The sequence below is a fragment of the Pituophis catenifer genome, unplaced genomic scaffold, assembly GCF_029215685.1.
Source record: "Pituophis catenifer annectens isolate HBS135680 unplaced genomic scaffold, rPitCat1.0.hap2 SCAF_10, whole genome shotgun sequence".
Lineage (NCBI taxonomy): Eukaryota > Metazoa > Chordata > Lepidosauria > Squamata > Colubridae > Pituophis > Pituophis catenifer.
This window is the reverse complement of record NW_027256890.1, coordinates 16,214,635-16,239,056: the sequence shown is the minus strand read 5'-3', so window position 1 is coordinate 16,239,056 and position 24,422 is coordinate 16,214,635. Positions and strand designations below refer to the sequence as shown.

Here is a 24,422-nt window from a genome sequence, read left to right as displayed (position 1 = left end):
CCCCAATCCTCTTGGCAGTGGAGCATGGTTCCAGAGGTTATGTAAAAACAATGTCATTTCCCCAGCCTCCTCATAAAGAGTTATTTTAATACAGCTCTAGTTACCAGCCTGTTGCTCAATTATTCAGTGCTACAGGCTCAATGTTACCGTTTTAAATTTTTGTATAATTTTGATGCTTTTATTGGCACATTGCTAAAAATTAGCTTTAAACCGAAAAGCAGGTTAAGCATATTTAAAGTAGCTGAGCAAATGATTGGAAAAGGTATAAATAGCCTCACAGTCATCGGCAACGTTTTGGTTTCTCTTTCCGGCTGCCAACTTGCCTCGTCATCCTCACCCTTCACAGGAGTGAAACCAGCCCAGGAACAGGCCAGGGAGGCTTCTGGCCTCTGAGCGCCAACCCGGTTCAAAAGACCCATCAATTCTGATGAGACCGACCGGAAAAGCTTCAGCCTTGGAGGTTCACCTGTTCAGCTGTAGCTCTCCATTTCCCAGGTTTTGCCTCAAGGCAGGATGTGGGCAAAGTCCGGCACTCGACTGTCTTGATTACCTGCCCCCCCCCACATCCAGGCCCCCAGCCAGTGTTTTCCTGGCCTCTAGCAGCCAGCCTCAGTTGGGCCCCTCTCCCAAAATGAAACAGCTTTCAGGAGCAGATGGTCTCTCTGACCGCATTCCTGCATCCCTGCGCAACTGATCTCTGCCAGGGGCTGCCAAACCTGGCCTGGCTATGCCCACATTTTGCTCCCGGAGGGGAGGGGAGGCCGGCTCTCAGCTGCTCGTTTGCGTTCTTTTCATCTTCCGCTTTCCTGGGCTGTTCCGGCCATTAGGAGCCAACGGGGAGAATGATTAGTCTTCCCTCCACAAAGCTCATCAGTGCAAAAGTGATGCTTGAGAAAAATTAGCCAAATTACCAGCCTGATCCGTCAGTCCTCCCTAACGTGCATCTTGGACAAGAGGGGCCTGGAAGCAAAGGAAGGAGCCCACCACAAAAGGCAAGGGGTGTGTGTGAGGGGGGGCAGGCATCTCCTTGGGGGCAGCAGGCAGAGAGGCTGCCTTTGCGGCTATTGTCCTGCGATGACCCTCCGGTCACTTCTGCCGCATTGTGCTCCTTTCCAGAGACGGTTGCTCCACCCGCCATTCTCCCCCAAACAGAGGAAGGTCCCGTTTCTCAAATTAGGGCCAGAAAGATGATACAGGATGCAAGATCCCCTCCCCCCCTCCCATCAACTCAGGGAGGGATGCCATTACCCAGCAGAACAACAAAATCCATTTTAAATTCTAGACCCAACTTGGCTACATTTATACATCCCATCAAACCATGGTTTTGTTTAACTTCCGTTTGTTTCTTCAAGGGCTGCCCCTCCTTCTCAAAGGCCAGAGAGTGTGTGTGGGGGGGGAGGGGAGAGCAAAAGGTGAAATCCAAGAATAATAACCAGGATGAACTGAAATGCGAAGTGTGGCAGCCACTGAATTCCCAGAAACGCTTGGAGGCCTCTGCAGGCTCTGGGCTTCCCTCCCACTTTGCCCATATGGTGTGTGTGTGTGTGTGTGTGTGTGTGTGTGTGTGTGTGTGTGTTCTCAAAATCACCCCCCCGCCCCCGCAACTATGGCCTGCTCTACCACTTATAAAAGGTGCCCAACCAACTTCCCATGCTCTGCCACCTTCCCGGGTGGCACAAACTTGGCCCCGATGAGCTGCAAGAATAGCCCCCTGCCAGGAGTGCGGGCATTCCGAGAGAACCAATGGAGCCCCCTCCCAGCAGCTGGGATCCCTGCCCACCTTTGCAATCAAAAGACCCTCCTAGCCATAGCTCCTCCGTAAGTGGGTCTATGCTGCCCTCTGCTGTTCAGAAAAGTGCCTGCGCTCGCTGAGAAACCTCACTCAAACCACCTGCCAGTTCAGGCCAAGCGCCCCCCCCTCCCCCCCCAGCAGTGGCTATTGCTGGGAAGACAACACCCCCCCCAGCCCAGGACTGAAGGAAGCCCTGACACAAAAGCCAGAAGAGCCATCTTTGACCCCAGCCTTTATTCAGGGGCCTCGCAACCCCTCTAACACCAAAAAGCTTGAGTTGATTAACTGACCAAATACAATTACGGAAACAAACCGATGGCCCTGAAACATACATGCTGGTTTCAAGGGCATTCAGAAGTCCTGTTTTTCATTCCCTTTAAGCCATTCAGCACCTCATTAATGGGGGAAACCCCCCCCCCCCTCAGCACAGGCCAGGAAAGGCAGTAATGCTGGGCTTGGAATCTTCCCCAGGAAGCCTTAAAAATTAGAGACGAATCAGCAAAGAGACAGTTAATAGCTCATCTTCCCAGAGCAAAGTTGCCAGGCCCTGTCAATTGGGGGGGGGGGAGGGATAAGAAGAGCTTGGGATTGTGGGAAAGCCACTAAGGAGATGGGCTGTCATGGGAGGGAGCGACTCCCCCTCCTGCCTGCCCGTCACCTGGCAGTGTGCAAAAGGTGCAAGGATTTACACTAGCGTACCCGAAGACCCCCGTTAGCAGTAGAGCCAAGTCAACAGCAGGTCGGCCCCCTGGTGCTTCAGCAGCCCCCACTCCCACTGAGTAGACCTGCACCCTTCCCAAATTGACTGACCAAGTCCCGCCGGGCCGCCTTGGACGTTGCCTGGATGTCCAGTCCGAGTCAGGGCAGGTCCCAGGTGGAGGAAGAGTCGCTCTTCACGGCCACCATTAACTGCCCTTCAAAGCCTTCTGCACTTCCGCTTTCAGGCACGGCAAGGCGTGGGCGCTTATGCCAGGCGCCCCGATGACCGTCTCCCAGCACTCAAACCCGCAGCGGGTCAGGTCTCGGATGGCGTCTTCCACCGCCGAAGGAGCGGTGCCTGCCAAGAGACGGTGCTCCCCAGTTAGACACTCAAAACAGCAGAGGTGGGTACCGAGCTGCCCACCCACCCCAAGCCGGTGCCCAAAGCAGCGTAGAAGGTTTGGCACTCAGAAAGTGCAGCCGAAGAAAATGGAGCTGAAGAGCCACGAATGCAGGTAGAGGATGGGAAGGTAGGCTCACCACGAGCGCTGAGCTTGGGATCACACGCAAATGGCCGCAGCCACCCAGACAGGCCCTTTTAAGGAGCAACATGCCTCTGAGCTACACCTCAGAAGCATTGAAGTAGAATTTAAGAATGGTTCGTGGTTACCTTAAGTGTGGCACTTAAGGTAAATTCTAAAGAAGTGTTGCATAGCTGTCTGGGGAATTCTGGGAACTGAAGTCCACAGGTCTTAAAGATGCCAGAGTCGAGAAGCACCGCTGTAAAGGAGGCCCATAAGCCGCTGAAAGTAGCACATCCAACTGAAAGCCAATATGCCCCCAACAACTGCACTTCAACACATCTGTAGGGCTCTTTCACTTACACAATTGATTGTGAACTCAACCGACCCGCAACCAACGGAGAATTCAAGAGCAAGAATGAAACCTGTGCAAAGGAAGGCAAAAGCCGGCCAGGAAAGACTCACCTGGTCGAAGCAAAGTGATGGCGCAGCCGCCTCCCCCAGCCCCGGTCAGCTTGCTATGCAGTCCATGGGAGGAAGTGACCTGGCAGACGCGGTCCAGCAGGGCGTGGCCGACCCCGATGCCATTGAGGAGGTGCTGGTTGATGTCTACCAAGTCCTGAGGAAAAAAGCAGCGACACTGATGAGAGGAGAAACATGGAGCAGAAGCAGGGAAGGTGCTTCAGACAGAAATAAGTGTGGCAAAAAAGCCAAGGTTGTTTTTCAGTTTTAAAAGCGGGGTTCTAGTCCTCATGAAGGAATCAAGATAAGGGCTTACCTCCAGCCTGGAGTAGTGTTCCTGAGATGGATCTTTGGTCATTGCCTCAAGAATACCTTCGCATTCCCGAGAAATTGCATCTATGGTAGCAAGCATTGGCTCCATGATAGTGGGAAACTGCAGGAGGAAAAATGATAGGGGGAGGGGGGAGAGAGACAGAGAAAGAGAGAGAGAGAGAGAGAGAGAGAGAAGGAGGAAGAGCAAAAATAAAAAGCATAAAACATCTGAAATCTTATTCAAGCTATCTTGGCACAGTTATAAGGTTTACTTTAAAAAAAAAACACCTGCTTCTATTAAAGTTAGCAAGAAAGGGACCCTCATGAACGGCATTTTTCGGCAGAGCTGCAAAGAATATTTGGCTAAAATGATGCCCCAAAGGTCAAGGGTCAGAGACCCAAGCAATACTGTTTAAAGAATTCTTGGCGACCATCTAAACACCCAGAAATAGGCCAGCCGTCTCCTGCTTCCTGGCACTCAGAACAGCTGTGCTTTTTATACAGCCCCTCTTCCAAACCTGAGTGTATTTTGACCTATCACCAACCATAAATTCTGGGCAGTCACAAAGCCTCAGAGGGGAACCAGAAGAAATACCTCCAGGAGCTTGGCTTTAACCCCCGCAACCAGGATCTTGGTGCTGCGTGGAACTTTAGTGTTGGTCAGCAAAATCCGTAAAGTGGGCACACTGAGAAGAAAAAGACTCTTAGAAAACAAGTCAACAGTCTGGGAATTGCTATGCAATAACTAAGAATGCAGACCCATCAGGCACAGCCAAAGGAGGACGGTAAGGGTTTTATTTTCCCCCAAAGGACCTGGATGTTTGCAGCCTGGGAGAGGGGTGAGGATTTTGCCAAGCATCTCCACAGCAGGAAGGTGAAATTACAAGCCCCATCGTCTCCCACCCCGAGGGGGGACTGAAGCATCTCGCAGCCTTCACTTCCGCCCCTGCGAATGCCGCACAGCCAGCGTCGCACCAGGAAGGGACCTTCACTAGCTAAGCTTAATCACCAATTAGAGCCACGGTTTACTTAGAATTAGACTCCTTGGCGTGTTGTAAGCGCTCTCCAAACGACCCAACCAAGGCCCACATTTCGCAAGCCAAAATAACTTTGTTTTCTAATAACTGCCAACAGAATAACTGGTGTCTAACATTAGCTGCTAATAGAGCAATTTCACGCCCTGCGAAAGATTCTAATGAAGTCCGATTAGGCCAAGCTGGCGGAAGGTACTGTGTGTATGGGGGGGAGGAGGGAGCTGTCGCTGAGCCCTTGCTGGCAATCTCTTTTCCGAGCCCTGGCAACGCTCAGCATGCAAACTCTCTAATGTGACACTTGCTTGCCGAAGGGACCCTTCGCAGTGTGAGACCTCAGGCCCAGAGTGAGATCAGTGGAAGGCTGCTAGTGCTCTCCTTCGAAAATAAGACTCTGTCAGTCTGCCTAAAGAAATTAATCAGCCATCAAGGCTTTCCCCCCTTTTTTTTAAATCAAAACTTTTTAACACACTGATCATTCTGCAAATCAAAACATTGAAGAAAACTATCTTTTTCTGACGGAAATACCAACACATGCCATCATGCTAAAAATACAACTCAATCTTTAAAAAATGTTTTTTATAAAGCCACCAATTCTTGTTAAAACAATCTAAACATTGATGCTAAAATGAACCTTACCTTTTTAACACAGAGATTTGTCCTGAAATATACCGCAAGGCTCCACCTAAACATTTGGGAAAGAAGGAAAGAAAAATTGTTCCCCAGGGTGTTTCATCTTACCATATTCTGCAAAATTGTTCAATTTCACCTAGCAAGAGGGAAACATCTGGCTATTTACTCCTTTACCAAAAACCAAGAGAAGGGAGGCCTTGGGGTCTACGGCAGTCAAAATTCCTTCCCGGAATCCTAAGGAGCATTTAATGTGGTTCCCTAAGACAGCTCAGTTCAGTACCTAAGAGAGGGGCAAAAGGCTCCTTGCGGCACCTGAGCTAGTTCAGAAATGCAAAAGAAGAAAAGAGAACACCAACCCCAGGTGCTCACAGCGTTGTCCACTCCAGAAGGATTCCCATGGATCACTTGCTCTCCTCGGAAGGCCAACCTGTTGATCACGTCCAGCTCCTCCTTGGTCCATCTGGAAGAGCAGAAGAGGCCTCGGTTGAGATCAACCTCTCCCCACCCCCTTTCAGCAGCCCTCCAGGTCCTCCTTTGACCTGCTGCTTCTGGTCCTTTAAACCGGACAGGATGAAAAAATGCACCTGGGTTCCTAGAACTGCAATCTTATCTTTGAGCAACAAGACCCCAAATGAAGGGCTTTAAGATGACAAAAAGCTCCCATAACAAATGCCCAGTTCCACCTGGACAGGTGGAAACAATTTCCCAACTCCTCTCTTTCCCAGTTCCTACCTAGCTGTTTCTTGGCCCTCCTGCAGAGGATAGCTGACGGCGCCGCATCCAAAAAGCAACGCCCCTGCCAGGCAGACCGAGTACGCTGCGCTGGAGCCTAACCCAGCGCCGGTGGGCAGCTCAGACCAGACTAAGATGTCAACAGTTGGCAGAACCCTGAAAGATAAGAACATTGTGAACATTAAAGTTTTGCAATTCCACTCATTGCTTTCCTCATGCTGAGCAGAATTTAATGGTCTTTGCTTTCATGATGAGTCACAAAAGACTTACAGAACGAGTAAGACCACAGAACCGGTCTTTCCTTTGCTCATTTTCTCCTCTGGTTTTTTTTAGATGTGGTGCCTTAGAAACAAGTAATCTGTAGGAAGTGTTATATGCTGCCCACTCCTAGTTTCCTGATTTTTTTAATAAAATAGATATAATCTACACCCTGATTTAATTTCATGGCTCATGAGTTATTTTCTGCATATAATTATCCCACAATCCTGATTTTAAATTCATGTGATAATAAAACATCTTTTTTTTCTTCTGTTGTCTTTCATTGTCAATCTTCGTTGGCTGTATCCCATTCTTTCTCTATTTCTTTCAATCTATCGTATCTCGCACTGCCTGTTCTTTAGGATCCACATTAACAGTCATCTACACATTTGCTAAACCCTCCTGAGTACTGACGTTCCCAGAGAAGGGCAGGATAGCTCCACTATCTCCACCAATGCCTCCAAATTCTTCATGTGGAAATTGGGAAGGCATGTTTGGCAATCCTGACTGCCAAGAGCGAAAGAGCCACACAGCAAAGGTGAGCTCCATGGTCTTACCCGTATTTAGATGCCACAGATAAGTACAAATAAAGAAAGGCTGCAGCAGCTACACTCTGGACTGCTTCATGTCCATTATCGCCCCCCGCAAACTCTTTCAGCTTCTCCACTTGTTCAGCACTGGGGGGCTGCGCTTCAGGCAGTTCAACTGAGGAGAGAACGAAGAGCAGGAGACATCATCTTCTATGCCCAGAAAGGGAGGCGAGACCCCTTTCTTCAGTAGGTTTGGACAGGAACGCTTTACTAACTATTTCACATGCATCAGGATAACACCAACAACAAGTTGCAGATCAGGGGCAGAATTTGACGGATCCAATTTTGAAAGCACGCGGCCCGATTGCCAGCTAAAGACTATCAGATGCTCTTAGGAAACAGTTAAGAGACTCTCAAAGGCAGTTAAACAGGCCCGGGAGTTTCGGAAAACCTAACCCTGGGCAGGGTTCTCCGAGGCCACCCGCCGAAAGCTTTAAGGTAAAGCTGATTTTTGGAGCCCCGCAAAGAAAGCGAAACATGGTAGACAGGAAGACAAGGATGAGAGGCTGTTGCTTTTGGGGGCGCAACACCCCCAGCTGGATGGCGAAGAGGCCCGCTTCCCCAGCGGCTCCTTGTGGGTGAGGGAGGGTGAGAGGCAGGAAGGTGGAATTCCCCAGAGGCGCCTCGGGCCTACCTGAGAAGGTGGCTAGCAGGGGCTGGAGCTCCGCCGCTTCCCAGCTTAGTTTGCTCCCCAGATTCGGCAGCTGCAGGGAGATTTTCCCATCCTGTCGCGGAGTCATCCGGAGGAAAGTCCGCAGGTCCAGGGCGGTTGCCAGAGCCACCTGCCTCCCAAAGGCATCAGAGGAGGAAGGTCAGAGGCACCAGACGGAGGGATGGACTGACTGACTGATTCAAATTCCAACGATAAAACTGAAGTGCTGAGGAGGAAAAGCGCCCCCCCTCCCTCCCCCCCTCCCTGCGCAGAGAGGAGCCGGCCTTTTGGGGTGCAAAGGCCAAGGGGGGTTTGGGGGCCCAGCGCGGCCCTACCTTTCCGTGCACCACCGCATGCTCGCCGTGCAGGATCACCTTCCCCGGGGCGGAGACCACCAGGCTCCGCTTCCACATCGCCTCCCTGCCGAGGGAGAGAAAAGCGCCGTCCGTCCGTCCGTCCGAGGGGGGCAAAGCTCCCGGGACCCCCCCCCGTCGGCCCTCCCCGCTGACCCTCTGGGGGAGTGGGGGGGGGGGCTTTCCGCGCAATGCATGCTGGGCCGGCGGGAGAGACCCTCACCTGTCCCAGCCGCCGCTCAAGGGGATCCGAACATTCCGAAGAGGCGTGGCCGGCGCTCCGCCCCCGCCCAATCGGGCGATGCGGGCGCCGTCTTTCCTTCCCCCGATTGGCCGCTCCCCGCAGCGCCGCGCCCAATCGGAAGCCGGCGAGGGCTGCGACGACGGCCGCCCGGAAGGGACAAACTTGGCCGGGCGCTTCGCCCTCGTTCCCCGGGCATGGCTGGCGCGGGCTGGCGGGGCGGGCGCTTCCTCCTGGCGCGGGCGGCGGCGGGCGGAGGCGGCGGCGGGGCGAGGAGCCGGGCCTCCTGCCGGGAACCGGGGCCCGACCCGCCCTGGTGAGGCCGTGCGAGAGGCCCGTGGCGCGATTGCAGCCCGAGACGCGGATCCTGCCAAATGCCCCGTGGGGGGGGAGGGGGGGGGGAGGGGGGGGAGCCCGGCTGGGCTGGTTCCCTGGGGGCGGGAGGGGCGAAGGGGGGGTCGGGGGGCCCCAGAAGGGCCCGCTCTCCTTCCCTTGGCTGCTGCCTTCATCCGGCTCCCTTCCTCCCCTGCAGCCCGGATCCCAAGCCCCGGAAAAGCCGCGGAGCCCCCAAGATCTACACCAAGACGGGAGACAAAGGTAGCCCCCCCCCCGGAAGGCGGCGTGGCTAGGCGGGGGCCCCGTGCCCGTCCTCGGCTGACTCCCCCGTTTTCTCTCTCGGGTTGGGCTTGAAGGGTTTTCCAGCACCTTCACCGGGGAGAGGAGAGCCAAAGACGACCAGGTCTTTGACGCTTTGGGAACCCTGGACGAGCTGAGTTCGGCTATAGGGTAATTGCAAGATTGCTTGTCGGCCTTTATGCCGAAATGTTTCAGACAAAGGTGCCTCCTCCTCCTCCTCCTCCTCCCTCGTGAGGTGCTCTTGGCTGCCCGTCAGCAGTGGGGCCTTTGCACTTTAGACAGGGGCAGGCAAAAGTTCACTCTGAATTAGAAGCGCAAATCCTGCAAAGCAACATTAACATCTAAAAATAACAGCATACTTGCCACACACCAGCTCTCTAGAGAGACTTAGGGAAAAAATGTGACAGTTCCATAGATTTCAGACTGGCTGAATAGTTGTTGGATATTATTAGAGGAGGGGGAGTCACATCTGGAAACTCTGTTCTTTTTCACTGCAGCTTGAGTGCTGAATTTGGCAGTGAAAGTGGCCACACGTTTGTGGAAGAACTCCACAAGGTGAGAAATAAATTGAAACCATCCTTTCTATCTGGGCCAAGCTGTTACTCCTCTCTTACTCTGAGAGGTGCATAACCGGATTAAAACAGAGGCCTGACTGCCTTCCAGGTGATACCACCTTTCTGTACCCCAGACATGTCTCGACTTCCCCTCCGCAGGTCCAGTGTATGCTGCAAGATGCCGGCTCTAATGTGGCAACGCCCATCTCTTCAGCCAGGGAGTCTCATATAAGTAAGTAGGACTTCTCTAAGAAGCTGGAGGTTGGTAAGGAATATGCTATTCAAACACGTTGCCTTGCCTTGTTTTCTGCCGAGAGTTGAAAGCCCAGATAACTTCTCCCATGGCTGTTTCACTGATTGGAATCTGCAACCTGCTTTTCTTGATTGAAAACCAAAGGCTTCCAAAGGTCCCTAAGTGAGGGGAGCCTGCTTTTGGATTTGACACCTTGGGAGTCACGCTTGGCAGATCAATGCAGGAGACTGTTCTTCCATGGGAGAGGGGAAAACGTTCTGGGCACGTTCCAAGGGGCTTGAGGCTTTGTCAAGATTTTCCTCCAGGCCATCTTGTGTGACTGGCCTTCTCCTCCTCCTCTTCAGAGCGAACATCCTTCAGTGAGAAGCCCGTGCTGGAATTGGAAAGCTGGATAGACAAATACTCAGATCAGCTCCCACCACTCACCTCCTTCATTTTGCCAGTAAGTTCTTTATGTGCTCTTCCATGTTTTGGGCCTTCAGTCCTGGAGTGAGGATGTAACCACTGGACTTAGGCCTCTAGAAACCCTGAAGAGTTTTTCCGTGCCAGGATCACAACTTCATGCCTTTGCATCCTACGTAAAAAAAAAAAAAAAAAGGAAAGGCAGCCAGAGGGGTCTTCTTTAGTGAGCCACTAAATCCTATGATTTGGGGCCAAGCAAATCTCGCGTCTTGTGCTTGTGTCATTTCAGTCTGGTGGAAAAAGCAGTGCTGCACTCCATCTCTCCAGAGCCGTGTGTCGCAGAGCTGAGAGGCGGTAAGGGACGGGGTCTGTTCTTCAGTTGGCAAGAACCTGGAGGCGGGTTTTAGAATAAATGCTCCCCTGCATGGGAAGAGTCTAAAAGGTGCTATAGGAGACCCCGCTGGAGTTGTGGGTTTAAGAGTTGTTGATAGAGCCACGGGAGAGACGAGGAAGCCGTCACCTAAATGGTCGCTGTCCAAGCAAAACACATAAATGAAGCACCTGGTCGGGATGGTTTTCCTTTTGTAAACTTCAGTTGCTTTGTGTCATCATGGCGTTTGGGCCTCTGTCTCCTTATGTCTCCACAGTGTTGTTCCTTTGGTGAAAACAGGAGAAGCAGATGCAAATGTGGCCAAGTATTTAAACAGGTAACTTGGATTTACGTGTGTAAACAGGCAGACAAATGTTGCAGGCCATAACTGCAGTCCTACAACAGGGAAGATCAATTTAGCTTTCTGCCATAGGACATTGCTGGAGAGGCATATAAAATGTTGCGACCTCTCCAGAAAGAGGTCCACCTGAGATTCTTTGGCCTCAAAAGTTTTTATGCTATTTTACTGTAGCGTTGTGTTCAAACTCCCAGCTGCTTCAAGGGAATTATTTGGGCAGAAATGGTAACTCTTGACTCTGTACCTCCGTGGGCTTTTCCTGCAGACTTTGGCAAGGGGAGCTGAATGCATGTGTGGGTCATAGAGATCAGGCTTGGCCATTCTCTCCCCTATGCCCAGATGCGTCTCCCAGCTCTGGCTGGGGATCTCTCTCTAACCCTGCTGTCAACAGACAAAGGGTGACCCTTTTCTTCCCTGTATCCAGGCTGAGTGACTACCTGTTTGTCTTGGCCCGGTTTGCTGCGAAGCAGGAAGGGAAGAAAGAGCAAATCTACAGAAGGATGGAGCCCCAAGACTAAACTCATGAATACATGATGGGCAATGAACAACTTTTGAGCTGATAGAAGGCAAAGCAAAGTGTAAAATGTTGGCAATTTGAAACGCTCAGATCCCTACCTGAAAAGCCAATAGAAGCCCACGGAAATTCAGATTCCTGGCAGCTTTGTTGGGAGTCCAGCTTGTGTGTGTGAATTCAGAGCAACTGATGATGATGCCTGAAGATGCCTTTGTTGCATCTTGGAACACTGAAGGGAATTCAGGTTTAGTTCAGTCCCATTGGCTCCAGTTAAGCATGATGCTGCCTGCCAAGTTCCTTCGATCAAAATTAAAATGGATCTGGATTTCTTCCCTGGGCCACATCCATCTATACATCTTGTCAACAATCTTGGAAAGCAGCTTTTGAGAGACGGGCACTTCTGGCAAATGTTCCTGAATCAAGCCTTGCCACTAAGCTCTTTCACCAGCTTCTCTGTTCTCCCAGTCATGCATTTTTAAAAAAGAAACGCCACCGCAGCATTCAACCAGTTTTTCAACTTTATTTCCTGTATTCCTGAATTTCCAGTGTGAAGAACGGGTTGTAACTAAAAAAATACTAAGTGATCCAAGAGCAAAATAATTTATTGATTTCCTCTGCAAAAGTCTCTCCTGGGAAAAGACGCATGCAGGGCGCAGGGCATGGGGAGAGAAGAGAACCGATGGCTTCCAAGGAAGGGCCTCCAGGTGACCTGAGCAACGGAGGGTGACCTGTGCGAGGGAGGGGCCTGTGCATTGCAAAGCCCCAGGTTGCGCATTGAAGGTTGTGGGAAGCCACGGGCAGCTGCTGCCAGGCTCCTTGGGACTGGCCACTCCTGGATTCCAGTGGGTGGGAGAGCACCAGACGTGGGGGGAGGCTGCACCCCCTCCTCCAAGAGGGCAATTTGAAACCTCTCTCTGGGAGGCCCACAGTGGCAGCCACAGGTCCACACTCCATAATCCCCAACGGAAAATCAGGAAGGAAACGGGGTGAACCAGCATCCAGAACAGCTCCACACTTATGATCCTGTCTGGGTCCAGCCCTTTATTGGGGGGGGGGGGGGGGTATTTCAAGGCAGTAGCTATGTTCTAAAATTAAAAAGAACTGGATTTAAATAAAAGCAACATTCTCAAAATACCTTGCACTGTTTTTAGTTTGTTACAAACCAACTCTTCTTTCTTCATATTTTACAACATTTGTGCAAAAGGGTGACACGCTTGAGGTTTGTAATCTGTCTTCCTAAAATAAAGACTCGCACACAAGCAGTGCAGCTACCTGGGAGCAGGATCACAATCCGGCCCCGGATATGCTGAGCTCCAGACTCTTGTGGAAAACCGCCACTTAATAGAGCTGGGCTGGGAGCAAAAGATGTTTTCCTATGGACAGATTCACCCAATTTATTTTAAAAGGTAGAAAAACGCTGGGTAGCCTTTCTTGATCAGCTGCTTCTATTTGTTCAAAATATGTACATCCACGCATGCACACACGCTCCTGAGGAAGACCAGTGGGAGTGCAACCAGATCCACAGACGGCAGAACCTCCGCAGGCTCCAAGCTCATTCCATGGGGCTTGGGAAACTTCAAGAGGAGGACAGAACGATCTGCCCCACAGCAAGACAGGGTGCAAACGCTCACTTCAGTCTACATTACGGCTCTCCAAAGTTGACAAGTGTAGCATAATGGCTGGGGAATTCTGGGAGTTGAAGTCCACAAGTCTTAAAGTTGCCAACTTTGGGAGCCCCCTGGTCTCAACCCACCTACAATTAGTGCCTCCATCCACAAACAGCCAAACTAAACTTCAGAACAACAAAGTCCCTGAGAGAACTCACACAGGACCACCCTGGTCTGCCCAGCGGTTCCCCCTCACCTCTGCCTATGCGCTCGTTCTTGGGGCTGAAAGACCCCACCAATCGGCCCAAGGGCACTCGAGCGCCTTCTGCACCAGGCTTTCCCACAGGGAGGTCGCTCTAAGGACCCTCTTGATTCACACACTGGAGTCATCCTGCCCTGGGTCTTGGTCACTGATGGCTGACTGGTGGATTCCAGTCCCGCGACTAGAGGGGCTGCAATGGGAGAGCCATCTCAGTAAGCTGAAAGCGGTCTCCTGTTCCTTGCTGGGGAGGGCCCGGGGGCCTTTGGAGCAAAGTTGATCCAAAGCCAAACTAGTTTGGCCAGCAGTTCAAGAGAACAAAACTGGGCTGAACAAGGACTCCCACTTTGGAGTCAAGAGGTAAAGGCAGCCTTGCAGGCTCAGTGAGGAACAGGTTTTCTGGCCGCTGCTAACTCAAATCTCTCATCCCCTCTGAGCAGGAGCAGGCCGGGGCCTCGCTGGCTTCTTACACGGGAGCCCTGGAAGAGCTTGGCCAGAGCCCGCCCAGAGCAGCTGGGAAGTTTGACCAGGACAGACGGGAAGGTCTCGGCAATGCAGAGGAAGAGACGAGATGGCACGAATGGCCCAGCCCTCCGCAACAGCCTGGGGGGGCTCTTAACACACGGGACCTCCTGCCCAGCCCTCCACGCGGTACGACCTCCAGCGACCCCCTGCCCGCAACGGGTAACTGCACAAGGTTTGCAGGCAAGGCTACGTTTAATGGCAGGCCAGCTGCGGTCTCCGAGGAGCAAAGCAGTGCTGGAGGCAGCTCCTTTTCTACCTGGGCACCTGAGTCCCAAGGGCTTCGGGCCCACCTTGCTCGCCAAGGCTCCGGGAAGGCTCCGCTTGCCTGGCCAACTGGCCCCCGGGCCCTCCTCTCCCGCCAGGGCTGCTATGAGAGCTCAAAGCCCGTGTTCATGCTGATGGCGTAACGCAGCTTCTCCCTCAGAACGCTCTTCTTGCTGTAGTTGGGCAGCTTCAGGAGGTTGAAGCAGGTGGAGGAGGTGGGCAGGCGCCCCCCCGGCTCCTTCTTCCGGATGGTGAAGAACCCCCGCAGAACGCTGCCCAGGGTGTCCCCCGTGTCCTGAGACAGAAATAAGGGGGGACCTCACCAGCCGAAGTCGCTGAACCCCAATTCCACAAGCAGAGTGCCAGGCTCCCCCTCCTTTCCTTCCTCTCCGACGCCCCAGGAATGCCGGCAACCCTTCCAGACCCAGGGTGCCCGAGGGCTCTGGGTCTGCCCCACAGAACGCCAGCTTGCTGCACTTTGCCTGGGAACGCAAGCACCGGCTCGGGAGGCACCTTCCCTGCCCCGTCACCAGCCACACACCTGGTCATCCGACACTTCCACGCACCGGATGGAGAAGGGAGGCTTGAGGTAGACAAAGCCCAGCAGTGGCGGCCGGGAGCAACTGGTAACAAACTGAGAGACAACCGAGAAATGCAGGGCAGTCAGAGAGTGGGACACAGCACTGTCCCTGGAAAGGAGGGGGGAGCCCCACTGGGGGTGAGATTGTAGCGCTTGGTCTGAGGACTTTGGGAAGGCCAGGCCGCTGCTGCCGCCACTGTTTGGTTCCCTCGGCCTTTCTTAAAGCGAGGCCCCCAGGATTGGAATTCTTCTTGTTCGCCGCCCATGGGCACGCAGGCGTACAGCTGCCCTTACCTTGAGAAACATGGCTCTTTCCTCGGGGCTGAAATCGTTGGCAAGGATGTCCCAGAGCCAGATGATGACCCTGTGGCTGCCATGGAAGCCCCCGTAGTAGACGGTGTGTTTCCTAGAAAGGCAACCGAGAGGGAACCAAACATGTCAGGCTGGGCAGAGATGCTTCGGCTTTCCATGCCTCCTTGAAAGGGCCAAAGGCGCCTTTTGCAATTCCCCTCTCCTGCTGGAACTGGATGTGACCCAGCGCCTGCCTCAGAAGGTGAGGCTCCCAGGCAGGCCGGCAGCTTCTCCTCCCAAGCACTGCAGCTTCTTAACTCCCCTCCTTGGACTCTTCTCTTCCCCTCCCCCCTGCCTTCTTTCCCCAAGTGCTGGACTGCACCACCAGATCTCTGTGTCTCCTCCCAATCTACAAATCTCCCACTCTCTCTCCTGAACGTTGCGTTGCAAAGCCTTTGCCTCTCATGCTCTCAATCCTCACTTCAGGCAAGCCGGAGGGGGGTTCCAGGGTTTGCCCATAGAGACCTCTGGCAGCACAAGGGACCCAGGGTGGAAGGAGTCAAGGCTTTGGACCTACTTCAAGTCCTCCAGGTCGATCTCAGCATTGTCTCCAGATATCAACCGCTGCAACTCGGGTGCAGAGAAGACCCGGATCCACTCGGGCTTGATTATGGACCGGAAGCCGCCGATGAAGGCGGCCGTCTGGTTCTTGATCTGGGTGTGCATGCGGAAGTGGGCCATCAGGTGGATGTAGCTGATCCTGGCCAGGGAGAGGAAGCCAACGGGACGGAGAGCTGAGCTCCAGCCTCACAGCCCATCTCCCCAGAAAGGCCTTTCCCAAGGCCTTTGCAGCAGGAGCTCAGGTCTTTGGGGGTGAAGGGTAGAACAAGCAAAGAGGCGTTTTGCAGCCAAGTCAGACTCACTTGTTCTCATTGGTCACGGGGATGGTCTTTCCCCCTGGAATGAGTTCGTGGCACACAAGCTAGAGGGGCAAAAATTGGAGAGGAAGAAAGGAAGGAAAGAAATTAGCCTTTACTGGAGAAATGGGGATGGGACAAGCAAGCAGCCGATAACCCCTGGAAAGTAGGTGCCGCTCGAGGGGCCTCTGACCCTACCTGGCCCATCACATCTTCATCGTAGGAGAGGGTGAGGCCCAGGTCACTGGTATCTCCTTCGTAGCGCTGCAGGAGGATGAGAAAGCAGCTACGTTGCTAAGGAGTGGCAGGAAAATGGTTCACCAGAACTTGCCTGACACCCAGGCTGATTTAGTCTTAAAAAAACCCTGCCCCAGAGAAAGACCAACTCTGCTGCTTACAACCCTCCCCCCCCAGCCCAGCTGAATACCCCCTGCAGGTCACTTATTGTGCCCCGTCATGTGTGATGAGGAACAACGAGGCAAGGGGCTTTGCTAGGTATAACCCACCCTCTGAAGCCACTTGATCCCCGCAGCAGCTGCCCCGGGGACCAAAGGAATGCCACAAGAGTTGGGAGTGAACCTTGATGGAGGTCAGGTTCTTATAGAACTCGGAATCCAACGAGGGAAGTTCGTCCACCGAGCTGTAGAAGATGCTGTGATGATGGCCGAGCAACTGGCTCAGGAAGAACGAGGCAAAGGGGACGTCCACCACAATTCCCTAGAAAGGAGAATTATCTGTAGCTCTGGGTTGAAATGAGCAATTATCATCGGTCCATCCCTAGCACTGATCGCGTCGCCCGGTTTGGGTAATGAAACGTCTGGGCAAGAAAACAAGCCAGCTCAGACAGCACCTAGGACCCCTCCGTAGAAGATGGAAGGCAGGGAGGGCTGAGGGAGAACTGCAGAGCTACCAGCATCCTCCCCCCACCCCCACCCCAAGGCAGCCTGGGTGCCCTTCTTCACTGGCCCCATCTTCCCCTGCTTGGCCCATGTGAAGAGTGCTGCAGACCAACCGGTCGTGAAACTCGGCCTACCTCGTAAACGGCCTTTCCCAGCATCTTCCCAACAAACTCAAAGAGCTGTAGGAAGTTCTCGTGGATGTAAGAGGTGGGGGAGGGGTACAGCCTCTCGTCCCCGCTGGTGGTCTGTGCCGAAACAGAGCAGGAGAGTTGAGAAGCTGGACACAGAGCCCCCCCGGGTCGTCCCCAAATTCCAGCCCTGGAGTGGATACCTTGAAGAGGTTGAGGGCCGGGTCAAAGACCTTCTTGATGATCTCCTCCAAGAACTCCTTGAAGACACCATCCTGGTCGATGCCCGCTTCATCCATGCCCAGATCGTTCACAAACTTCACCCGGATGACGCCCTTCATGGCGTTCTGAGAGAGCTGGCGCAGCTGCTCGTAGCCATCCTGGGGGTGTGTGTGTGTCAAAATGGGCCCCAGGATCAGGAGGGGAAGGGAAGGAGTGCTCAAGGGCCACCAGCCCACCAGCCAACCCCTCTCACCTCCAGCATGCGGGACCGACGGATGGTGATGTGGGTGACGTGAGGCGATGCAGAGCTGGTCTCCACCAAGCCCAGCTGCTCTTTCTCTTTGGTGACCATATTCCGGAAGAGAAGAACCCGCTAAATTTCGGGGGGAAAGAGCGTGGCTTAGCCCTGCTGGGTTTGCAAAGTGGAGACCACAAACAGAGCCCTCCCAAGGGCCGAGATGCTGACGGGGCCTCCTGCCTTAGCCTCAATCCTTTTGAACCGCATCTGGATCGGAGGGTGGCCGGCCGTGTCTGTTTCAAGGCCAGGACCTTCCCACTGGTCAGCCCTGGCCTGCCACCTCCTAGACCCCCTGCCCTGGCTCAGCGCCCACTCACATTTTTGTGGGGGACGACATGGGGGATGTACTGCAGGACCAGCTGGGCTCGTTTCCGATCTTTGTCGAGCTCCTGGAACAGCAAGTTGGGCTTGAGGTCCCTAAGCGACACAACACACAAACCGCCTATAAAAATCAGCCAGAGGCACAGAGACGGGCCTGACCTTCAGCAACTGACCGGTGGGCCGCTGAGCACCAGCCCATAAAGGAGGGAACCCAGCAAGGGAAGGGCGCTTACTTGCGCAGCCAGTGGTCCTCCAGAGCAAAGCGCCGCCGGCAGTCTCTCTCGTAGAGGACCATCAGCCAGCTGTGGACCGAGTGGAAGAGCTCCAGGGTTTCCCCCTTAGCATTCTCTGCAGCCGAGAGAAAGACGGCCTCTCTGAGAGAAGGCTCCCCCCCCCCGTCTCTCTGCAAACACACCAGCCCCATAAAGGGGGGGAGGGCCTCTGCCACCCCAAGGGACTTACCCAGAATCCCATCCCAGATCATCTTAAAGACAAAGGAGTTCAGGAAAGAGGAGATCGTAACCAGCTCTTCCAGCTTGAAGGAGATCTGCTCTTCGTAGACTTCAATGTCGTCCAGTATCCTGGGGGGGGGGGGTGAAAGGGGGAAGGGAAAAGAGGCTGCACTGTTATCCACACCGAGGGGGGGGGAGGGAAGGCCAGGGCCTCTCAGGGCCCCTCTTGCCCCCAACCTACGTGATGAGGTGGCGTGAGCAGTCGCAGAAGAGCATCAGCATTGCCAGCAGCCGCTTGGACTCCTCGGTGTGGTTGTTCAGGCACTCCAGGAAGACCTTCAGCCCCCCCTGGGGGCCCAGCTCACAGATGAGGGCCCAGAGCTTGGGCAGGAGGTCATCCAGGTAAGTGAGGCCTGGAAGGGGAAGAGAAGGAGAGGGAGGAGATCGAGCCTCTCCTTTCGCCCAGGCTCTAACCAATGCCTCTCTTCAAACAGTCTCCCCCTCCCCACAATAAACCGCAAGGATAAAAGTTTTCCCTGCAGGCAGCCAGAGCAAAGTCAAGGCACTCTGAGCAGGGAGGGAGGGAGGGAGGGAGGAAGGGCAGCTTCCATCGGTTTCGCTTCACTAGATTACCCGAGGGGAGTGCCTACAACTGACCACCCCCCTCCCAGCACCCCAAAACCAACCTGTGAGGATCTGCAGCCGAATCTGCGTTAGGGTGGTCAGCGCCATCTGGTACAGGACGCAGATGCTGCACACCTTCTGCACCTCCGCCGAGTCCACCCTTTTGCCGCCAATGGGCTTAAGGATGTTGCGAACGGAGGTCGATTTCTGGAAGGCGCGCCTGAAGAGGCCTGGCAGGAGACAAAGATGCAAGCAAGGAGGAACAAACCCTGAGAAAAGCTCGAGGGAAGATGCTCCTTGTCTCAGAAACCTCAGTTCAGAGGTAGCAGCAGGTGGGTAGCCCACCTGTGGTCATTTTAAGACGGGAAGACTTCAACTCCCAGGATTCCTCAGCTGGGGGATTCTGGGAATTGAAGTCGACAAATACTGACTGGAGCATTCTTCAAGTTGCTGAGTTTGGGACTCACTGACCACGGAGCCACACAGGGACCCCCAGGGGATGCTACTCATGGCTACTCACTCTTCACGGGCAGGCTGTTCTGCGGGGAGGGGGCTGCTGGGAGCTGGCGAGCAGCATCTTGGCTCTCCAGGAGTTTTTTGCTGAGCACGTCGCTGAAGAGGATGCGGATCATGTGGGCCCCCCAGAGGTGCTGAAGCTGCTTGGTGAGCAACGGCATTGACTCGTTCAAGCTGGGGGGAAGAGAGGGGAGGAAGAGGATGGGAAGGAGCAGCTGCGGCCAGGAACCGAAAGGGGCAAACCCAGCACCTCCAGCGGGTCCCAAAGTCAGAAAAAGAAGGGGGGGACCCCAAGGCAGCATGCTCTGGTGAACGTATTTCAAAGACGTTTGCATTTTCAAGGCCTGGCGTCCCCCGCCAGGTCTCATTAGTGATGCTTACCCGTAATCCACCGTCTGGGAGAACCAGCCAAGGACCGGGTGCCAGTGGGTGAGGTTGGACTTCTTCTGCGAGACGTACTTCTGGCAGTAGCAGAGCATGTGGGTCAGGACGCTGACAAAGGGGCTCGTCTCCTCCTGCAGCACCTTCTCATTCAGCGAACCCAAGTAGATGAGGTTGCCTGGGAAACAGCAGCCGCCGCAGCCTTCAAATCAGCCCTGGGGCAAGGGGGGGGAACTCTGCCCCAATCCCCACCCCGGCCCCCAAAGCCTGCCCCCTGCATGCAACAATTGGGCTGGGAGAAGTCTTGCGTCGGTTTGAACCCAAGGGCAGGGACAGAGTCTGCGCAGAAGATCACAAATGTGGCTGTGAAAGGGACACTTGTGGCCGGATCCTGCCTGGATTTTAGGAGGAGGGAGAAAACTCTCTTTGGAGGGCAACTTGGTCTCCCTAATTCCTAGAGAGCCCCTCTGCTTTACTCTGCAGGCGGAGTGCAAACTCTGGCATCATGCCATCTGGGGATCTTACCCAGAAGGCAGAGCGTGTGGCTTCCTTCCAGACACACGCAGACATCTCTGCATTGTTCTTCCCGGCTCAAGAACAGCAGGAACTTGCGCAGGAGATCCTGAGACTCCATCACTGCCAGGCGCTGAAAGGAAAGCAGACGTTGATGGAGCAAGCTTAGCTCCCCAGGCCTTTCAAAGTTTACTCTGTTTGATTGGCTCTGGCCAAGAAAGGGAAACAAACATGTCCTTAAGATTTCCTGCCGGCTTTTCTGTACGGCAGCATGCAAGCAGCTCACTCCTTTTCACGCCTCCTGAAAAGCCCCAACTCTGATTTATAGGGATATCGAGGACGATCCAGACGGCCTGAACAACTCTGCGAAGCAGGGCTTCTCAACCTTGGCGACTCTAAGATTGTGATTTCAACTCCCAAGCTCTCTGCTGGCTGGGAAGTTTGGGAGTTGAAGTCCACATACATGTCTTAGAGTTGTCAAGGTTGACAAACCCTGGAGAGGATGCAGGACAACCTGCATTCCAATTCTGGAATCCTAGAAAAAGGAGGTTTCAAACCAGTCACCTCCTCTTTTCTTCTCGCCTGGACAGGAATTGCCTACCTCCGGGGTAAGTGTTGCAATATGGCTCATGATGGCTGGCACGGACATGATGTGGATCAAGAAGGATCGCAAGAGATTGTCGGAAAACTGAGCCGCAACCACCGGGCTGAGGGAGAGAAAAATATCGCAAGGGTTTTGAGAAGCTCAGAGCGCTACCACTTAAAGGGTCTTCTTAAAGGGTTCCTGACCCGGACTGAGTCGCAGCTTCAGCTGTTTGTCTTACCGCAGTGCAAGAGAAAAAGCTGCTGTTAAGGTGCCTTTGGAGAAGGAAGGTTGAGACCTTGCCAAGCCGTTTGTCAGCAAAATCTGGAGAAAAAAAAAGTTGAAATTGCATTTAAGGGTCAAGAGTAGGGGTCTCCATTTCGCAACTTTAAGACTTGTGGACTTTAACTCCCAGAATTCCCAGTGTCTGGGACTTGAAGTCCACAAGGCTTAAAGTTGCCAAGGTTGGAGACCCTTGTTCTAAATGAAGAAATCACAACTGGGAGCCACGAAACAGAGATGAGCAGATGGAAAAAATCCCCATAAAGCTCTTTCCGTTCTTTTTCCAGCAAGGAGATTCACACAGAGAAATTTACAGCAATGGCAACCAGACCCCAACAAACCTGGAGCACCGAGTAGAACCCCTTCTGGTTGAGGTGGCCCATGATATTTGCACAGATGTGATTCATAGCATGGCGCAGGGCTTCTCCTGTAAAAGGATCCAGACAGAAGGTTTCAGCTGCAACGCTTCCCTTCGTGGCCAGGCACCTCATTCCCATTCAGTGCTCCCCAAAGCTGGGGGAGGGCAGGGAGGGGGTTTGTTTCAGCAACTAGAACCAATTGAGAGGTCTGGTCTACTTGAATTCCCCCCCCCCAGCCTCTAGGATTTATACTTTGATGAACAGATTAAGAGACATCATTAGGCTAAATATCTTTTAAAACATATTTTTAAAAAATTCAATCAGCAAAGGTTAAAAAAAAGGACATAAAATAAGCCGTCAAGTTGAACATTCCCAACACAAGCAAAAAGGTCTTAGCTTAACCCTCACTCTCAAGAGAAGAGACTGGTGGCTCAAATGCTACATAATTTATATAAGAAAAAGATGCCAAACAGCCACTCTCTGCAGTCAGGTCAAATCACCCTTGGCAAGCCAATATGACAAAGCTAATAAAAAAGAAGAAACAAGTGGCACTTTTTTGGGCAAACAAAGCAGTACCTAGAGGCAGAATCCTGCAAACGTACCTTTTCCCTGCAGGATTTTCCAGGTAGAGGTGTCCGTAAAAGTCACCAGCATTGTGAGGTGCAAATTTACCAGTTTTGAATCTTGCAAGATGTCTGGCTAGAAAAATGAACCCCCAGAAAGTTGAAAAGAAAACATGCTACAAAGCTAAGAGCAGGGGGGGAAAATACCCCTAAAAAATCTGCGCCACAGAAACTGGACCTGTCTGTACCTTGAGCAGCTTCAGAAATTCACAGCAAATCCACAGCACATCCTTCACTTGCTGGATCCATAAGAGAGTCAGCTCCTTGGAGAGTGCAAGGGATACGTACCACACCTGCAAAACGAAAGGGCCACAAGAGTAACCTGGCCCTGTGGGGGAAAGTCCCCCTCCGTTCACTGGATTAAGAGGTAAAAGGACAAAATGCCGCCATCCTGCAATTCAGAGGAACTTTCTTTCCCTCTTGTGAAGCCACTGAGACAAAGAAATTTCTCCAAACAGCCACAAATAGCCCCAGGAAAAGCTGTAGCAGTGATTTTGCCACGGAAAGCGTTCCTTGCTTCTCTTTTGGTTCTGGCAAAATATATAGCCAAATACACTGATGCCCCCTCCTCTCGTGAAAAGGGAACCTGCTTACCTTAGGATCGTTTTCCGCCTCCATGCTGCTAAGGATGCAGCGGCACAGCTTTTCAAATCTCTACAGAGAGCAAAAAACAGACTCAAGGTAAGATGAGATCAGCCTTTACCAGAAGGCTGCCAGAATCCACCTTTACTTCTGCTTCCCCAGAACTAAATTTAAATATAAATTTATATTTTTAAATTTAAATAGCCATTTAAATTTAAATGGCTATTTAAAACTATGGAAAGCTTCTGACATTGCTTCCTTTCTTTGCTTGTTGTCCAAGGGCTACCACGAGGGATTCCTCCATCCCAGAACTGGGAGACCAAGGGACCCACCCCCTAGAGATGCCCCCTCCCCACCAATACTGAGTAGACAGGTCTGCAAAAGAGCCAGAGGGGCTGTACCTCTTTGTCCTGAGGGAGTTTGATAATAAAGAGCAGCTTTCGGGAGATTTTAAAGAGCAAAAGGGCTGTCTTCTTGGCAAGACCACTGGTGTGAAAGAAGTTATCCACTTCGCTCCTGGGCCAAAGAGGAGAAGAAACAAGGAAGTCCCAGCAACAGGTGCCTCTAGTGCAGCAGGCAAGGTGTTGAGTCTGGATACGGAAACCCAGCAAGCTGCTGGGGCTCCATATCTTGACTCAGATTACCTCCCAGGCCTCTTGTTCTAAGACCGGAGGATTTCTCAGATGGCAACAGACAACTTTTCCATATGCCCAGGTACCTGCCACAGGTAAAGTTTCATTGTATCCATAGCTATACACACCTGATTTTCCGCTGCAGCCGACAGCGGCACAGAAACCTTCGGACGAGGGCCTGGATCCGCACCGCAGCCTGCTCACGTTCCTTCTGCTCCCGGCGCTCCTCCCGGGCCTGCCGGGCCTTGTCCAGGAACTCGGCCTTGGATGATTGGGCTGCGCTGAACATTTTGGCCTCTGCAAACAAAAGACAAGGAAGGGAAGACCTGAAGCAGGAGCACCAAAACCTTTGCATGCGGGTCCAGGGAAGACTGCTCGGACTGTCCCCCGGCGGAAAGGCAGGCGGCTCTGGTGAGGGGCTCACCCAGGCGGGTGTGTTTTGCAGAAGAGCCTGGAGGTCACCCGTAGACAAACATGGTTCACGCTCGCTCCAAACTGCAGCTTCTTCTGGCTGTTGGAGAGAGCAACAAGTTCATGCCAGGCAGCTTCTCATCACATTTCTTGGCTGCTTCCAAACGCTGCTGCTTCTCGATGGGCGCATCAGTTGGAGAGGCTGGAAGGAAGGAAGGAAGGAAGGAAGGAAGGAAGGAAGGAAGGGGATAGAAGAGGGTCCTGATTGACCTGCAGAGCAAGGGAGTCGGGGGGGGGGGGGCTCTGGAAGGGCAGCTCTCCACGCCACTCTCTCCCCTCCCCCGCCAGCCCAGTTGGGGAGGGGTCTCCTGGGGGTCCCCTTCTGGGTCCGCCGGGGGACAGGCCCGAGCCGGGTCCCTTCGGGGGCGCCGAGGCAGGAGAGGGACCTCCCGCGCGAGAGGAGCGCCGCCTGTCCTACCTGGCAGGGAGCGTGTTGGCGGCGAGGCCTGCGAAGGGCGAGGGGGCTCCGGCCGGGCTGCGGGACTGCTACGGGTCGAGGCCCTCGACGGCGCGCCCCCCCATCCCTCGGCCTCCCCCCGCCGAGCGCCCGCGGAACTCCGAGGACCATAGAGCCACGCCGACAGGACCACTTCCGGCCGTTGCAGCGGAAGCACCGCCGAAGGCCGCGGCCCGCCCGGAAACGCGCCCCGCGAGACCCAGTTCCGACCTGCGGAGGAGAGGCGGGGCGGGGAGAGGCCCCGCCCATCGCGCTCTGCGTCATCCGCTCCTT

At 53.5% G+C, this 24,422-nt stretch overlaps 4 protein-coding genes across 5 annotated transcripts in view; 1 reads left to right on the top strand and 3 right to left on the bottom strand.

Moving 5' to 3' along the window:
• FAM222A (family with sequence similarity 222 member A) overlaps positions 1 to 3,507 on the bottom strand; it is a 57,860-nt gene extending 54,353 nt beyond the window's left edge. Inside the window, exon 1 of the mRNA XM_070950543.1 lies at positions 3,478 to 3,507. The gene's annotated coding sequence lies outside the window, so the exon portion shown is untranslated. The remainder of the gene's footprint in view (positions 1 to 3,477) is intronic.
• On the bottom strand, positions 2,024 to 8,291 carry MVK (mevalonate kinase). The gene is made up of 11 exons (XM_070950544.1): positions 8,259 to 8,291; positions 8,018 to 8,102; positions 7,665 to 7,812; positions 6,998 to 7,145; positions 6,183 to 6,338; positions 5,807 to 5,910; positions 5,457 to 5,502; positions 4,382 to 4,472; positions 3,791 to 3,907; positions 3,478 to 3,631; positions 2,024 to 2,849 (listed from the first exon to the last, which is right to left on the bottom strand). The coding sequence occupies exons 2-11, from the start codon at positions 8,093 to 8,095 to the stop codon at positions 2,698 to 2,700; spliced, it is 1,194 nt and encodes a 397-aa protein (XP_070806645.1). The 5' UTR covers positions 8,096 to 8,102; positions 8,259 to 8,291; the 3' UTR covers positions 2,024 to 2,697.
• A 45-nt stretch (positions 8,292 to 8,336) lies between these two features.
• Positions 8,337 to 12,495, top strand: MMAB (metabolism of cobalamin associated B). The gene is given in 12 exon segments (XM_070951330.1): positions 8,337 to 8,381; positions 8,383 to 8,440; positions 8,443 to 8,463; positions 8,466 to 8,592; positions 8,809 to 8,873; positions 8,969 to 9,062; positions 9,410 to 9,467; positions 9,626 to 9,698; positions 10,064 to 10,161; positions 10,411 to 10,475; positions 10,769 to 10,828; positions 11,274 to 12,495. Coding segments are annotated over 12 exon segments (858 nt in total). The 3' UTR covers positions 11,368 to 12,495.
• Positions 12,496 to 13,927: 1,432 nt separating this feature from the next.
• UBE3B (ubiquitin protein ligase E3B) lies at positions 13,928 to 24,239 on the bottom strand. 2 transcript variants are annotated; one of them, XM_070951327.1, is made up of 28 exons: positions 24,111 to 24,239; positions 23,646 to 23,834; positions 23,350 to 23,518; positions 22,991 to 23,105; positions 22,602 to 22,661; positions 22,196 to 22,300; positions 21,987 to 22,083; positions 21,367 to 21,452; positions 20,985 to 21,067; positions 20,762 to 20,867; positions 20,173 to 20,293; positions 19,648 to 19,825; positions 19,271 to 19,440; positions 18,813 to 18,980; positions 18,368 to 18,539; positions 18,137 to 18,255; positions 17,908 to 18,022; positions 17,671 to 17,770; positions 17,309 to 17,428; positions 17,037 to 17,213; positions 16,840 to 16,950; positions 16,386 to 16,523; positions 16,005 to 16,070; positions 15,813 to 15,871; positions 15,467 to 15,649; positions 14,893 to 15,004; positions 14,560 to 14,652; positions 13,928 to 14,313 (listed from the first exon to the last, which is right to left on the bottom strand). In XM_070951327.1, the coding sequence occupies exons 3-28, from the start codon at positions 23,508 to 23,510 to the stop codon at positions 14,122 to 14,124; spliced, it is 3,207 nt and encodes a 1,068-aa protein (XP_070807428.1). In that variant the 5' UTR covers positions 23,511 to 23,518; positions 23,646 to 23,834; positions 24,111 to 24,239; the 3' UTR covers positions 13,928 to 14,121. The 2 variants fall into 2 exon arrangements, with proteins under 2 accessions (XP_070807428.1, XP_070807429.1); XM_070951328.1 differs by having other exon boundaries at positions 23,646 to 23,732.
• Between the last annotated feature and the right edge of the window lie 183 nt (positions 24,240 to 24,422).

Coding starts and splice junctions, on each gene's coding strand:
- MVK (XM_070950544.1), bottom strand. CDS start 8,095: ATGTGGAAGCGGAGCCTGGTGGTCTCCGCCCCGGGGAAGGTGATCCTG. Junction 7,146..7,664: donor CCTGCTAGCCACCTTCTCAG/GTAGGCCCGAGG, acceptor TTCTCTCCTCAG/TTGAACTGCCTGAAGCGCAG. Junction 3,632..3,790: donor AACACTACTCCAGGCTGGAG/GTAAGCCCTTAT, acceptor TTTTTTCCTCAG/GACTTGGTAGACATCAACCA.
- UBE3B (XM_070951327.1), bottom strand. CDS start 23,510: ATGTTCAGCGCAGCCCAATCATCCAAGGCCGAGTTCCTGGACAAGGCC. Junction 16,524..16,839: donor TGGGAAAGGCCGTTTACGAG/GTAGGCCGAGTT, acceptor TCTCCTTTCTAG/GGAATTGTGGTGGACGTCCC. Junction 15,005..15,466: donor ATCGACCTGGAGGACTTGAA/GTAGGTCCAAAG, acceptor TTGCCTTTCTAG/GAAACACACCGTCTACTACG.